The 17,219-nt window shown below is 43.6% G+C and overlaps 1 protein-coding gene across 1 annotated transcript in view; it reads left to right on the top strand.

Annotated features, from left to right (window-relative positions):
* The window catches only part of map3k15 (mitogen-activated protein kinase kinase kinase 15), a gene marked incomplete at its 5' end in the record, with an annotated part of 56,108 nt that overhangs the window by 13,842 nt on the left and 25,047 nt on the right, over positions 1–17,219 (top strand). Inside the window, 10 exons of the mRNA XM_083650625.1 lie at positions 1,921–2,091; positions 2,813–2,925; positions 5,691–5,850; positions 12,913–13,063; positions 13,777–13,884; positions 14,297–14,346; positions 15,666–15,761; positions 15,980–16,067; positions 16,498–16,631; positions 16,891–17,018. Coding sequence (XP_083506751.1) covers positions 1,921–2,091; positions 2,813–2,925; positions 5,691–5,850; positions 12,913–13,063; positions 13,777–13,884; positions 14,297–14,346; positions 15,666–15,761; positions 15,980–16,067; positions 16,498–16,631; positions 16,891–17,018 — 1,199 coding nt within the window. The remainder of the gene's footprint in view (positions 1–1,920; positions 2,092–2,812; positions 2,926–5,690; positions 5,851–12,912; positions 13,064–13,776; positions 13,885–14,296; positions 14,347–15,665; positions 15,762–15,979; positions 16,068–16,497; positions 16,632–16,890; positions 17,019–17,219) is intronic.

Consider the following 17,219-nt stretch of genomic DNA (forward strand, 5'->3'; position numbering starts at 1 on the left):
GTGGGCTGCACAGACAACAAATGTAAAAAATCATGAATTAAAGTTTTTTGTACTCGAAAAAACAAGGAAGCCGTTGAGAAGAATGTGGATCTAGGCTGCAAGGAGAGAGGACTGAGCCAGCTCCTCTCTATAAAACAGATGGGTTGCCTTCATGTGTGATGGGTCTCAGGATATGTTGCTCTGTATTGACTGCCAGTAGAGGCTACAGGGTGCAACATTAATGCAAAATCTCACTGACTTGTTATCTAATGATGGTAAATGGTAAATGGCCTGCATTTATATAGCACTTTTATCCAAAGCGCTTTACAATCAGTAGGTACATTCACCCATTCCGTCGGGAGCAATTTGGGGTTCAGTATCTTGCCCAAGGACACTTCGACAGGCAGACTGGAGGAGGCCGGAATCGAACCACCGATCTATTTTATACAAGGCGATTAGTGGACGACCCGCTCTACCTCCTGAGCTACAGCCGCCCCATAAATTATGTCATGTTTGATGATAGCTAACTTCGCATCAGTCCACTGTAACAGCAATGCCACGTCAGTCACTCAAACTAGGCGGAGAAGCTGTATTTCATTAAATATGAAGTGAAATGATTAAATATCAATATCTATTATCTTACCTAAATCAAGTAATGTTACTGGTAAATGTCAAAGTATTTCATGTCAGGCCACTGTGTGGGATCATTATCCAGCTTTATTTGAGTAACATTAATGAAAAAGGTGATGGAGGACATTAAGTTTGTTTTTTGAATGTACCTTCTCCTCTCTGTTGGAGGCAGTGTGCTGAAATAATTCTTTGGCAGATTTGTCTACTTAAAAACAGGAAAAACCTGGTCAGACTGTCCATATCTGTTCAGATTTCCTCCCAACGGCTGCTTTTGCCTGTGAACTACCGATCCAGGCTTCCCCAACGGCTTTCAACTGTGTCCACAGTGTCTCTATAGCTAGCTGTAATGTTTGTTGATTGAGTTTGAAGGTCATTCTCAACAAATTGTAGAGGAGAATGGGGTAAATGAGTCAACATTTACTTTTACTTTGAGATACCATGGCAAATAAATGTGTATTTAAAACAAATAATAGCTACGGCCGACCAATGGTGTAACTTCATCACTCACTACAGCCCGATCAGTAATCAGTGATAGACCTGCCGGGGCAGCATGTCATGTCAGTGCCATGTGCCAGGGGCAGCATGTCAGTGCCATGTGCCAGGGCAGCATGTCAGTGACATGTGCCAGGGCAGCATGTCAGTGACATGTGCCAGGGCAGCATGTCAGTGCCATGTGCCGGGGCAGCATGTCAGTGCCATGTGCCGGGGCAGCATGTCAGTGCCATGTGCCAGGGCAGCATGTCAGTGCCGTGTTTTGCCTCAGTAAAAGTTGGTCTTTTGGCACAAGTTGCCCCAGGTAGAGGAAGGTTGCTCCATATATTACTACAAAATAAAATAGTAGTTTCACGGTGTTTTAACAAAATAACAAAGATAGCACAACCTTTTTTGTTATACTTTTCAGTTCACTAGGTCTTTTCCAGCCATGAGATTGCTTTCAGGTGCAAATAAATCTGTCACTCTATTATGTCTCTTCTGAGAATTGCTTGTATTTTCATGGTTATATTTTATCTTATTTTCAAGGATAACGATGCACAACATTTGTATGGTGTGTGTGTGTGTGTGTGTGTGTGTGTGTGTGTGTGTGTGTGTGTGTGTGCGCGTGCGTGAATGCCTGTGTGTGCGTGCTAGCATGTGTGTGTGTGTGTGTGTGTGTGTGTGCTTGCATGTTTGTGTGTGCATGTGTGTGTGTGTGTGTCTGTGCGCGTGCGTGCATGCCTATGTGTGCGTGTGTGTGTGCGCACGCACGCGCGCGCGTGTGTGCATGCCTGTATGTGCGTGTGTGTGTGTGTGTGCGTGTGGGTGTGCGTGCAGGAGGAACAGTCCAGGCGACAGGGAGCAGGCTCTGGGAGTGATGCTGCAGGTGATGCAGTCGTGCGAGCACCCGGCGCCTGACATGTTCTGCCTCTGTGGGCGGATCTACAAAGACATCTTCCTCGACTCTGACTGCAAGGACACCAAGAACAGGGACAATGCCATACAGTGGTGGGAGCACGCACACGCACACGCACACACACACACACACACACACAGGCATGCACACGCGCCCGCACGCACACACACACACACACACACACACACACACACGCACGCACGCACACATAGGCATGCACGCACACGCACAGACACACACACGCACACACAGGCATGCGCACGCACACACACACACACATGCACGCACACATAGGCATGCACGCACACGCACAGACACACAGATGCACACACAGGCATGCATGCACACACACACACACACATGCTAGCACGCACACACAGGCATTCGCGCACGCACAATTGAATTGATTCTTTGCAAATGCACTATTAGTCTCTCAAGACAAACACGTTGGCTCCCGCAATTTGCAAATGCTCCCGCCTACCCGCTCTCAATGCTATGTCTGGTCAAAATAAGGCGGGATATCCACTCATTCCCCAATCAACTGCCTCGGTTATGTTTACAGGACATGTGTCGTGATTGGTCGAATACCATCAAACTTCCTTCTGGTCTGAAGCTTTTTTCCTTTCTTTTTTAAAGGATGAGAACTTCCTCTGTCCAAATGTTAATGGGATAAACTACAGACTGTCTGCATTCGCAGATTGTGGAAGAGACTAGCTTGAGAGACTAGTGTACTATTAGACTGAGGCGGTCTACATCTAACTGTTTGTCAGTGTATTTATCCGTCTGTTGCCCTCCACCTGTCATTCACTACAGGTACAGGAAGGGTTTTGAGTTGCAGCCCACTCTCTACTCTGGGATCAACCTGGCTGTGCTGCTCATGGTGGCCGGCCAACAGTTTGAGAGTTCCATTGAGCTGAGGAAAATAGGTGAGAGGAGCCTCAACCTGACACAACAGACACACAAGCCAAGTTGTGTAATGAAGGTAGAAACACACTGGAAGCCTCAGGTGCAGCAGACACTTTCAAACGTGCCAACTGCTTAGTGGCTCAATCGATGGAATATCAAACTGCTTTGAGCTTTGTTCTCTTTTAGATGTCTCCGCCTGTCTCTTGCAGTGGTGACATTTCAAAGTAAGAGTTTCAAATGACATGCATCAATTATTGCTGCCGGTGTATTTTGGCCGATATATTAAAGCATCATAATTTGACTTTCAAATATGTTCCTGTGGGGGGGGGGGGGCATGGTGGTGCAGTGGTAAGCGCTGTCGCCTCACAGCTAAAAGGTCCTGGGTTCGATTCCCACCTGGGACGCTGTGAGCGCTGAAGGAATGCATGCTCGTCCGCATGTCCTCGAGTGCCCACCGCCCGGGTGGGGTCGTCAAAAGGGCCTTTCTGTGTGGATTTTGCATGTTCTCCCCGTGCCCCCTGGGGGCTTCCTTCATATAGGAACCCCACACCAAAAACATGCAATATCCTGGTTGCTGATGTGGTGCCTCCTCTGGTCGTTAGGGGCGCCTGTTCGGAGGGAGGGGAACTCGTTGGAATAGCGTGATCCTCCCACGTGCTATGTCCTACTCGGAGGAAGCATGGAGCCAGTTTCGGCTCTCCCCAGATCAGCAGAGGGTGGAGCAGCAACCAGGATAAAAAAAATAGCACTAATGGGGGATAAAAAACATTTTTTTTATTTAAGATTTCCCCCCCCCCCCTGTGATTGTCTCAGTTTCCAGGCTTTACACGGTCCACCTCACTCATCTGCTACTTCAGGAAGGTTAAACTAATGATCCAGTGCTGCACTTTGGATATATTCCCAGGGGAGTGCTTTGGAAATTAAGGATTGGATTAAGTTCTGTCCTCTTTTCAATGACAGGGAATGGTCTGCTAACTAATCAATTGGAACATAGACTACTTGTTACGGTCACATGACCCGAGTGAAAGGTAGGGCCAAAATTCAAATCACATGAAGATGAAGGCAGCTGGGTAGGGGAGCAAAAGGGTTTTATTGCGACGCAGGAAAAAAGATGAGCACAAAGTCAAATAGACAGACTAAATACATGAGGGACAATTACTAACATGAGACAGCTGAGGACAAAGTCAAACAGACAGACTAAATACATGAGGGTCAATTACTAACATGAGACAGCTGAGGACAAAGTCAAATAGACAGACTAAATACATGAGGGTCAATTACTAAAATGAGACAGCTGAGCACAAAGTCAAACAGACAGACTAAATACATGAGGGACAATTACTAACATGAGACAGCTGAGGACAAAGTCAAACAGACAGACTAAATACATGAGGGACAATTACTAACATGAGACAGCTGAGGACAAAGTCAAACAGACAGACTAAATACATGAGGGACAATTACTAACATGAGACAGCTGAGGACAAAGTCAAACAGACAGACTAAATACATGAGGGTCAATTACTAACATGAGACAGCTGAGGACAAAGTCAAACAGACAGACTAAATACATGAGGGTCAATTACTAACATGAGACAGCTGAGGACAAAGTCAAACAGACAGACTAAATACATGAGGGTCAATTACTAACACGAGACAGCTGAGGACAAAGTCAAACAGACAGGCTAAATACATGAGGGTCAATTACTAACATGAGACAGCTGAGGACAAAGTCAAACAGACAGACTAAATACATGAGGGTCAATTACTAACATGAGACAGCTGAGGACAAAGTCAAACAGACAGACTAAATACATGAGGGTCAATTACTAACATGAGACAGCTGAGCACAAAGTCAAACAGACAGACTAAATACATGAGGGTCAATTACTAACGAGACAGCTGAGGACAAAGTCAAACAGACAGACTAAATACATGAGGGTCAATTACTAACATGAGACAGCTGAGGACAAAGTCAAACAGACTAAATACATGAGGGTCAATTACTAACATGAGACAGCTGAGGACAAAGTCAAACAGACTAAATACATGAGGGTCAATTACTAACATGAGACAGCTGAGCACAAAGTCAAACAGACTAAATACATGAGGGTCAATTACTAACATGAGACAGCTGAGCACAAAGTCAAACAGACAGACTAAATACATGAGGGTCAATTACTAACGAGACAGCTGAGGACAAAGTCAAACAGACAGACTAAATACATGAGGGTCAATTACTAACATGAGACAGCTGAGGACAAAGTCAAACAGACTAAATACATGAGGGTCAATTACTAACATGAGACAGCTGAGGACAAAGTCAAACAGACTAAATACATGAGGGTCAATTACTAACATGAGACAGCTGAGCACAAAGTCAAACAGACTAAATACATGAGGGTCAATTACTAACATGAGACAGCTGAGGACAAAGTCAAACAGACAGACTAAATACATGAAGGTCAATTACTAACGAGACAGCTGAGGACAAAGTCAAACAGACAGACTAAATACATGAGGGTCAATTACTAACATGAGACAGCTGGGGAAACCGGACAGTTGACACAGGAGATTGACAGGGACACGTGAGAAAACAAAACCAAAACATGTCACGGAGCAGCTGGAGCAGGCGTGACACTACTATTTATGCATCAGAGTAACTTGATGCTACCTGACTCACATTCAATACGTAATTAGGATAAATGCTTGAAGAAGGACTTATTCTATACACTGTATTTGCACCATGTTCTCACTCTACCTACTGACAATCTGTGTGTTTTAGGTGTGAGGCTGAATAGTCTGTTAGGGCGCAAGGGCTCCCTGGAGAAAATGAATAACTACTGGGATGTGGGCCAGTTCTTCACGGTTAGCATGCTGGCTAGTGACATCCCCAAAGCTACACAGGCGGCCGAGAAACTCTTCAAACTCAAGCCACCTATCTGGTAAGAAGTACACATTAAGAAGCATGCGTCAAATACAGAAGTCTCTGTTTTGTAGTTATCGGTTGTTGGTGCAATTGTTCAAAAATGACTGAAAGATCGGACACGTTCTTACAAAATGATTACTGACTAGAGAATAAATCTGACAATACAACAACAATTTGGGGAAATAGGGCGACCATTGACAGCTGCTATTTTGTAGTTATCGGTTGTCGGTGCAATTGAAGATATTTGTTCCAAAATGACTGTGTGAACAGCTGGACACCTGGCATGTGCACACATGGGCCAGGGCCCTATCTACCCCCTGGCCTTAAAATAGCGTTTAACGCCAGGCGCAGCGCTATTAGTGGGCGTGGTCAGGTGCAGTCCCTATTTTCCCCTTGGCGCTAAACCCGGCCTTAACCATTTAACCACGCCTTTTAGGCGTAGAATTATTCACAACTGTGGTCATTGGTGAACTGCAGTTACGCAATGACATTCTTCCTTTCGAAGCTCCGATCCACTCGATCCAGTCCAGGTTGTGGCTGCATGCTGTCATCTCTTCATGCCAATTTGGATATCTCAGCACATCACAGATCATAGCCTGAATAAAACAATTCAACCTACCGCCAGGCAAATACAGATCTGTTCAGCAGGGCTGATGCGGTCTCCCTGTAGCCTACAATATATAACGTTAACTATCGGTGACATTCCTGATACCATCCAATTCCATGATCTTTATGTTGTAAACACATAACTTTCACAATAGTGAACAAGCACCCCCACTCGGCTCATTCCGGGCAGGTAGTTTTATAACTTGTAGGCTACCTGCTGCTCCTGCACATCACAGCACAGGCTAAATGATGCACATAAATATAGCCTACATTATGTAAAATCATGGCATAAATGTGTTTTTATTGAAAAAGTACGTGTCAAGTAAGCTAAGTCTTGATGCTATGATGCTATCTTCCCGAGTCGGGTGCAAAGCGTGTCCAGTTTAGCGCCTAAGGCCAGGGGGAAGATAGGGCCCATAGACATCAAAGGGGGCCTGTGGTTTTGCCTCTCTGTAGAGAAGTGCCCTTTTTCTGAGCTCTCCTGTCCATTTGTACAGTAGGTGAAAGAATGGCCATCTTTAGAAAAGTGCCCTTTTTCGGTGCTGCCCCTGAAGGCAGCATTTCAAAGATGGACATTGTGGGCATGTGCCCAGGGGCCCACAGCCAATAGAATACCGCAGGGATGACGTATCTTTGTAGTCGCAACGCAAAAGTCCCAGACTTCCGGGTTCTTCACTGTTTCTGCCTATGGGATTTTTTTATGGATTTTTGGCGCGATGGTTAAAATAATGTCTGTGGTTAACGTAAGCTTATTCAAACGCGAACCTGTGTTCAGCAGGATAATCTTCACACATGAGGACCACTTTCATGAGTTTTGAAGCGTAAATGCTAGAAGTAAAAAGCTCATGCTAAGCTATTCCAGAACTACACACACTGTCGCATAGGCTTCCACGTCACGTCACCACAGCCAAATTCAACCTTTTATCAAAATAAGCGTTGTTACTGTGAGCTGACAGAGCAGTGTGTGGGATGGAGTGGGGAACATGCACCCAATTAGTTCGTAATCACTTAGAGACACACACACAAATAAAATAAAGAAGTTTATTAAACATAACTATGAACCAACTTAATGATAAACTAAGTACTGGCATGAAACTAACAAACTAACATGAAACCCACCACTACACAGGTGAAGAGGGGATTCCCTCCACCAAACCATTGCGAACAAACTAACGTTAGATAATTTGTTATTCTAGAATGTACATGTTGTATTCATTCATTCAGCACTCTGACAACATTCAGCACGTCCGTGTGGGAACATATCACAACACGTGATACAATGCTATTGTTACAACAGTAACTACAATTGGAAAATACTAATAAATCTAGTTTGAAAGAGCGAGTGGGCAATAGCTGTGTGACTGAACAGCGAGGCGAGGGAAAGATAATGTCCGTGTTCGCCCTTCGGCGTGATGACGTATAATATCCCCGTTGACAGTGTAGTTTTATTTAGCGGTTTGCTAGCTAGCCGCCCTTTTAACGGCACATAAAAGCTTCAAAACTCATAAAATTGTGTGTTTTGTTTTTTTGCATGACCTCTTCTGGCCTGGCGGGGGCGTCGTTGGCCTGGTGGGCCCGCCAGGCCTGTAGAATGGTAGGGGAAACACTGGAGAGAGAGAGAGAGGGAGGGGGAGAGGAAGGCTCTGCACGGACAGAGAGCCCCAATGAATGACCATAGCAAGCAGCTATAGGCAGCCTCTGTCGGGACATACAGTGTCACGGGTCTGTTGGTTATAGACCTCTGCTGTAAGCTGAAAAGACTGTTGAAAACAAAGTAGTAGGCCTATTCCTTCTACTTTGCAGTAGGTAATCCCCCTGTCTCCTTCCCTGAAGTTGTGAAGTTACAGCTAGTTAATTAGTGATTTTTCTGTTTCTCCAGTCCATCTGTCCTGATAGCCACATACTGTAATTACAGTGTAATGCATCAGCTGTAGCCTATTTCTAAACCGAAAGTCCAATTTGACCCTAAAATCATAAAATATTAGGGCTGCTCTTACTGAGACACTCCTGGGGTATTTTGGATCACTGTACACTTATATAATGGGAATATTATATAAATATTTTAGTCATATCATAGGAGATAAGAATGGCAGAAAGTACAATAAGGTCACTAAACTATTGAGTGCTGTACATGCACGCACGCGCACACACACACACACACACACACACACACACACACACACACACACACACACACACACACACACACTATAGGAATATTAGGCTATACAAATATAGGAATATTATCATGTTTATTTCCTTTATGAGAGTGAGCATCTCTGTCTCTTTCTCTCTCTCCATCCATTTATTTTGAAATCCCAAGTCCACACCCATCCTCTCATAGTCTGTGAATTATGGATTATGATGATTGCAGGTGCTGGTGATATGAACATGCAACTTGTTTAATAAAGGTAAGAGATACTGTACAAATACTGTACTGTATAATATCTGCATTTGTTAATCAGATGCCTATTACACCCAAACATTAGCACATGCCTAAAACAACCTCAAGCTAAATTTAAAAGCTGATATAAAATATAGTAAATATAGTATGATTATCATTCCAAACAAAGTTGACAAGTGGCCCATCAAACATTTGTGCCCAGGGGACTCTAATTTGATTATGCCTTGTATGGAGAGGTGATATGAGACAAATATGGGGGCGAGAGAGGCAGCCATGCAGTTATTAATATTATTATTAATAATAATAATATTAATAATAATAATATATATCGGGATATTTTATTTCCCGATACTGTATCGATACTTGGACGCCAAGTATCGATATTATTGTGCTTGCTGACAAGCAAGGCACAATCTTGAAATCCCACATACTTAATATTCTTATTATTCCATCCACCAAAAAGTTTGTCGCGTAATAACTCCCTCAATTTTTGCGCCACATAGACATGCCAGATCTCAAAATGACCGGCTCATTGAGGACATGTATGCTATGACTTTGCTAAGGGTTTGTGGAAGCGGTTTGGCCGCAATTCGCCATTAAGCGCCATTTTTTTCCCCATTGACTTGCATGGGGTTTGGAAAAATCTTGCAAAATCTTGCAGTAAATTAGGTGTAATTCAGAAACCATAACAGCTAGAGCTACGACACTTGGTAGGGAGGTGCACTGAGGGGTCTTTTACTATCCCCGAAAGAATTGCATCAATTGATCAGATGGTGGCGCTATAACAGCCCTCCTTACCTTTTGGTCCATAACTTTTGAACCGTAGGGTTTATCATCAAAATTCTTTTTTCCCTGGATTCCTTGGGTCCTCCCGCATCTACTCAACTAGGCCACGCCCATTTGCGTCTGACTAGATTTTCCGCCATTTTGCATTTTGTCCAAAACCGTTTTTTTGCCATTTCTCCTTGAAATTTTGTCCAATCTTCACCAAACCAACGCACACATCATGTGGGGACTGTCCTGCACAACACTGATTTGGAAGTTTTTGAAAAAAACGCACCGTTGCGATATAATCCACTTCCAACTTTCTGTGGGTGGGGCCTATTTCACAAAGATCGTCCGATGCTAACCAAACTTGGTACAGGTGTGGAGGGATGTACTCTGAGCCTATAGGATAAGTATTTTGTCATTTAGCCTTTAGGGGGCGCTATAGCAGCATTCAGTGCCTGTCCCTTCTAAATTGTTTTATTTTGAAGGGCGGCAGGAAGTGCGGATTCATTCTCATTATGGCCAGCCTTCCTTCTTGTATGACACTTGACACTTGTCACTTGTCGCACTCACACTATTATACAGACAACAGACACACCTATGCTTGTATCTCAGTGGGTATATCACTCATGGTCTCACTCTCATTTGCATACTGTATGTTTTCAGCAGCTCCAACTCTTCTCTGTTAAAAACCAAATGCTAAAAGTGTACTGGAAACAGGAATCCGGTGAGATTTGACCAGATTAATAGAGCTAAAGAGCAGCTCTGAGCAGCAGCGTTGCATGTTGGGTAGAGCAGTGTTGCATCTTGGGTAGAGAGAATGATATACACTTGTCGCCAACCATGGGAGGCCTGTCTGTTCTGTTAGCTGCTGTGTTAATGTAGCATGGTAACATGTCCAGAAAACAATGAATGAACAAAATGAACTGAACCCATGGGTAAGTGTCACCACTTTGTGGTTGTCCTTTTTTACAGCCAGCTGGGTTTGAAAACATAATGGAAGAGATAGCCTAGTGTGAATAGCCTAGTGTGAATGGAGGCTGTTAGCCACAACAACTGTGCCTTATAGGCTAACCTCAGCCAGCCAAAACAAACACCTTGTCCCCCTGGCGTTAGGACACACTGTTCATCAATGTTTGGGACTAGTTGCATCAAGCTAATTGAGCTAATGCTAGCATTAGGCCAGCGTTTCTCAACTGGTGGGTAGCGTCGCGGGGCCGTTTTGATTGGGTCGCGGACATTTACAGTACAGTATTTTTTTTTTTTTTTTTTTTCAGATTATTGAAACTGGATTAGCCTGACCAGTTTCACTTGTTTAACAAGCTGAAGCATATGCTCTGCCTGTAATTCAAGAGAAGTCTGCCTTTTCATTTCATATTTAATTTTAGTTCAATTCAGATGATTGAAACTGGATTAGCATGGCCCCAGTTTAATTAAAAGTTATGACCAGTTTAACTAAAAAGCATATAGTCTGCCTGTGATTCAAGAAAAGTCTGCCTTTTATTACATATTTCATACAGTTCAAATAAGACTTTCTGACCATGACCAGTTTGACTTGTTTAAATTTAAAAACATATAGGCCTGTAATTCAAGTATGCCTTATTTCAATTGGTTTTTAGCCCTAGTTGCACTTCTGTTGCACTTTTTTGTTCATTTGACAGTGCATGAAGGCATTGTGTATTAAATAAATGCGCTATTTTTTGTGCAATAAATTTGAGTGGTTTAAAAAAAAATCTGAAATTTGGGTCGCGACTTCATGACAAGGAAAATAGTGGGTCCTGAGGCTACACCAGTTGAGAACCACTGCGTTAGGCGTTAGTTAGCATGCTACCCAAGCAGCTCTGGCTGACTGGACACATGACAACCGATCAGCAACTCTGTAACAAAACTAAAAGGGTAACATTACTTTGGTGACCAGGGACTATTATCAGTACATTTGACTTCTTACACTAACATAATGGAAGATAGCCTACATTAGTTACTGGCTGATTAGATGCAGCCATTGATAGCTTTTCACTTGTGTGTTTGCAGCTCTGGTAAGCCTGCTAGTTTTGTAAACAGTTGTTGTCGCAACCATAAACATGAATGACACTACAAGGAATACTACTTCTCTGGAGGTTATCATGTCCTATTTTCCTTGAGACAGTTGGAGACATTTACAATACATGGTAATTATTGATGCTGTAGTTTGCAGGTAATGTAGTTTTAGATTGCAGAGATTGGGCCAGCCTTTTGTGTCTCTCTAGTAACCAGTCTGACTTCCCCACCTACCAAGTACTTCTACTCCAAAGTCCTTTTACTCACATAGGCACCCCCATAACTACTTAGTCCCCCTAGGTCCATGGGCAGGGACTTTGGAAGCCAGGCGGTGCATGGCGAGGACAGCAAGCACAATTACATTTTCGTTAGGAAATGTAGACATTCTAGTTATTATTATTATTATTTTTTTTTGCAGGCCATGCCATGCCAGGCCTCTGCATCTGGTGATTCCCACCCCTAATCGATACTGTATCGATATTTCCCATATCGATGCGTTCAGTAACACTCAACACTCAGTAGTTTTGACTAAATTTGTCCACTAACTTATCAGTATAAAGTGATGTACATATTATTACACTACCTGGGTGGTACACAGTGTGTTGTATCTTTAGCCCTATTATTTAATTTTGAGTAAATTCTGTAGAATATCGCAATATATCGCAATATGTATCGCATCGCAATATATCGTGATACAATCGTATCGTGACCCAAGTATCGTGATACGTATCGTATCGTGAGATCCTTGCCAATACCCAGCCCTAATAAGTTCAGTGTTTCTGCCTGTGTTGCTCTCTGTATGTTGTAGTGTAAAACAAACTAAAGGGAGAGCAGGTGCGACATGAAAGTGAGTGAGAAAAGGAGCAAATATTCCTCTAAATCTGGCTAAAACGTGCGCCGACATGCCCTCTTATGAATTTGAGGCCCTGCCCCTCTAACATCCTCTGCACGTGCCTGTTGGACACATATTCTTACCAAATGATTACTGGCTAGAGAATAACAATAACAACCATTTGGGCCAATAGGGCGACCATTGAAAAGCATGGGAGGCTCTTCTGGGTCACGGCCCCAATTTGTGATTAAGGCAGACAAATCGTTCCCATAGTGCAGCTTAAATGTGTGTCCCCTTCTTTTCTGCCATTATCTTTTGTCCTCTCGCTCTCTCTCCTCTCTCCTCTTCCACTTTCTTTTCATGCTCACCCTGCTCCCTCCACGTTGTTGTCTCACCCTGCTCCCTCCACGTTGTTGTTGTTGTTTCTTCAGGTACCTGCGCTCTGTGGTGCAGAACCTGCAGCTGATCCAGAGGTTTAAGAAGCAGATGGTGGAACATTCTCCACCAAAGGAGAGACTCAACTTCTGGATGGACATTATCGTAGAGGCCACCAGGGGCACCACCAACGGACTGCGCTTTCCAGTACACACGCACGCACGCGCTCAAACATGCACACACTTCTATTAGCCCGGTGAAAAACATCCTAATCACACAATCTCACATTCTGTTTCACTCTCCGGATCAGTCTGCACTTCCAGCCACCCAGAACAAATTCCTGAAATGACAATGTAACCGGGCCAATAAACTCTTTTCACGGGGGGCCATTTTGTGTCGAAAAGGCAGAATAAACACAGGTGCAAGCAAAACACTAATGAGGGTAATTTGGAAACCCTCATTAGTGTTTTGCTTGCACCTGTGTTTATCCTGCCTTTTCGACAAAAAATTGCCCCCATGAGAAGTGTCTATCAGGGACTGAGTCGTAGTTGATGACGTAACCGGGCCAATCAGGGTGGCAAAACTAATGGCGTCTCCCAAAGCAACGAGCGGTAACGTTAACGTTAGTAGAGTAAACACAGCCATAAGTGCAGTTATTGTAGAAATAGTCTCAGTAACAACAATTAAACAAGAACAAGAGTATGCACTAGGGGAGTTTCTTGGCAGAAAAGATGTTTTCACCATTCTCCATGGTGGATTTGGATTGGATTTGGCAAAGCTGATTGGCTGAAGGAGTCGTCTGTCAAGCAAAGTAGTCCGCCCAGTGAAATGGCTGTGGAAGTCCAAACTGATACATAGAGCGAAACAGAATGTGAGATCACATGATCAGGACACTTTTAACCAGGCTCTTTCCATTCCAGGTATTGATTCTGGAGCCCACCAAGGTGTACCAGCCCTCCTATGTGTCCATCAACAATGAGGCAGAAGAGAAGAACGTCTCCATCTGGCACGTTTCTCCTCCTGAAACGGTCAGATTATCACCCTTCTGTCGTCCCTCTCTCTTTGCATTGCATTTTAGCAATATGCTGGCACTCTATCCAGAAATGACTTACTGTACAGTATGAGTGAGGGGTTCAATGCCTTGCAGAAGGACACTTTGACCGGACACCTGGCAGTTGATCGACACATTGTCTGTGGCTGGAATCAAACCCCCTCCTCATTAAAAGTAGGCTAGCAGGGAGGCCTAGTGTTTTGATTGGCTGTCCTGAGTGGACATTTCACCCTCTTGGATGGAAACAGTCACAGGTATGATCCTCGCAAATGCCAGGTGCCAGGTCATAATGTCCTTGAGCAAGACACTCATTTTAAGTCATACTGGAAAGAATAAGTACGAGTAAATGTGTAAAATGTTGAAATTAAAAACGTTACGTTTCATTCCAGAAAGGGATCCACGAGTGGAACTTCACTGCAATGTCCATCAAAGGAATTAGGTATGAAAATACAGTTGGAGCCGAAGAAAATGCAAAGCTTCATAGGTGGATTATGAGCAAAGTTTAGCATGTTGCTAAACTATGTTCCCATTAGTCAATGATTTTAAAATGAACAACGGCACAATTGAAACTCAACTAACTAAAGTTAGAATCTTAAAATAAATCTTCCATGTGTGATCTTAAAGGAGAATTTAGGTATTTTTCAACCTGGACATTTCTTTAAAAATGTTTAACCGATATTGACCAAGATGGCAGCCACTTTGTGCGCATGTCCCTCCTGCCTCAGCAGCCCGTGCACGTACGTCCACTAAATGGGCTTATTATTGCAACAGACACGGGCGCAGATTGTTATTGTAAAAGAGAGAGAGAACCTTGCAGCAGCGTGTTCACACTCTCTCTGCCTGTTGCTGTCCATCACATTGGTAGAGATAGAAGCTCCTGTTGCTCCCCTCTGTCTCATGCTCACTATTCAGTTTGTATCCGTATAACGTTATCTCAGCTCAAATCAATATGGGCGGCCATCCAATTAAAATGCCTCATCCATATTCTCGAAATCAGCTAAATATTCAGCCATAACTTACACAAACTTTCAGCTACGCTTTCTGTTTACTCCAAACCGAAACATGGCCGCTCCCGGCTTGCCCGACCACAGCTGACTTCCTGCAACAACGCAACTCTCGTGAGACTTGAGCGAGGCTCTCGCGAGACTTGGATCAAGATCAAGGTAAATATCTCTATAATTTCATGGAATAATCTGAGCCTGTCAGTGGCAAAAACAAGCTCATTTAGTGCAGGAGGGGCATGCGTGCAAAGTGGTTGCCAGCGATCTTTGTCAATACTGCACAAATTTCAGAATTTCATTTCTGCTCAAATTAGTTAAACATTAAAAAAATATGAAAACAGGGTCCAGGTTGAAAAATACTGAAATTCCCCTTTAATGGGTATAGATTTAAATTACTTTTTTTATTATATCATTTTTTAGCATCCCTAAAGACATAAGACATATTATGTACCTCTCAACACAGGGACAGTTTCTTCCCAACTACCACCTCTTCAATGAGACCCGAAAGCCCCCACAAATCAGGACTTTACCCCCCCCCCCATTATATGTCACTTCATAGGACTTTTTACTTTATAATTTTAGATTGTTCTGTATTGCTCCATCTTCTACTATTGATGTGACTGCTGTGCTGCATACTTACACTAAGTCGAATTCCTCCTTTGTGATCTTACTTACTATGGCTATTAAATCATCTTGAATGTATACAGTATAGATATAGCTGTAGATATAGATTATAGTCCCTCTCCTGTCTCTGCAGCATCAGTAAGTTTGATGAGCGCTGCTGTTTCCTCTACGTTCACGACAATTCCGACGACTTCCAGATCTACTTCTCTACTGAGGACCAGTGCGGTCGGTGAGGACACAGCTCTATGTGTCTGTGTAGGTGTTTGTGTTTCTGTGTGTGTATGGCAACATGATGTGATGCTAACAGGCGGACACAAATGTCATAGTGTGTGTGTGTGTGTGTGTGTGTGTGTGTGTGTGTGTGTGTGTGTGTGTGTGTGTGCGTGCGTGTGTGTGTGTGTGTGCGTGCGCGTGCGTGCGTGCGTGCGTGCGCGCATGCGTGTGCAGCTTCTGCTCCATGGTGAAAGAGATGATATCTGATGGCACGGGGAATGCTGTGGAGCTGGAAGGGGAGGGAGACGGAGACACACTGGAGGTCAGAGTCTGGTACATGTACACTGTTTTTTGCAGGAAATACGCCATTTTATTTTGTATATCAATTGCGGAACATGTTTGAATGTAAGAAAACACAATTTCATTTCAAAATGAGATGTGAACTGAGGACTGTTGATTTAAAAACCATAACCTCCTTGGTGCAAGGTAATTATGGTACCTTTGTTAAGTATGTACCTTTGTATCAGTCCATGGTTGATAATTGATACTATTTTACAGATCAGACCCTCTATATTCAATATACCCTAATACTGTACTCTATATACCCTATAATATACCCTAATTTACCCAATTTAAGATGACATATTTCTAAGGATGGATACGTGGCATTTTGGACATAAGCTATTCAAATATGCAGGGCTTTATGGCTGTTTGTATGTGTGTGATGTTCCATTTTCTCTGTGGTGTTCCAGTATGAATATGACACCAATGAGACGGGCGACAGGGTGGTTCTGGGGCGGGGCACCTATGGAGTGGTGTATGCTGGGAGGGACGTCAGCAACCAGGTGCGAATCGCCATCAAGGAAATCCCAGAGAGAGACAGCAGGTAGGTTTATTTGTTTGTGTGTGTGTGTGTGTGTGTGTGTGTGTGTGTGTGTGTGTGTGTGTGTGTTGTGCGACGTGCGTGCATGTTTTGCCACTCTATCTCTGATTAAAGTAACACTAGAGATTCAAGCTATAGCTAGTTCAAAGCTTTGCTGTTTTGATGTTCCTGGATCTCTCTCCCTCCCTCTCTCTCTCTCTCTCTCTCTCTCTCTCTCTCTCTCTCTCTCTCTGCCCCCCCTCTCTCTCCCTCACTCTGCCAGGTACTCACAGCCCCTCCATGAAGAGATTGCCCTTCACAAGTACCTGAAGCACAGGAACATTGTTCAGTACCTGGGCTCTGTTTCTGAGGACGGATACATCAAGATCTTCATGGAACAAGTCCCTGGAGGTGTGTGTATGTAGAGAGAGAGACAGACAGACAGACAGACACACACACACACACACACACACACACACACACACACACACACACACACACACACACACAGAGCAAGAGAGAGACAGAGACAGAGACAGAGAACAAATAGAGAATTACGTGTACTACCACTATTTTTAAGTTGAAGCTCAAGAGAGACAGAGAATGTCTCAG

Source organism: Poromitra crassiceps, assembly GCF_964638095.1.
Source record: "Poromitra crassiceps genome assembly, chromosome: 2".
Lineage (NCBI taxonomy): Eukaryota > Metazoa > Chordata > Actinopteri > Beryciformes > Melamphaidae > Poromitra > Poromitra crassiceps.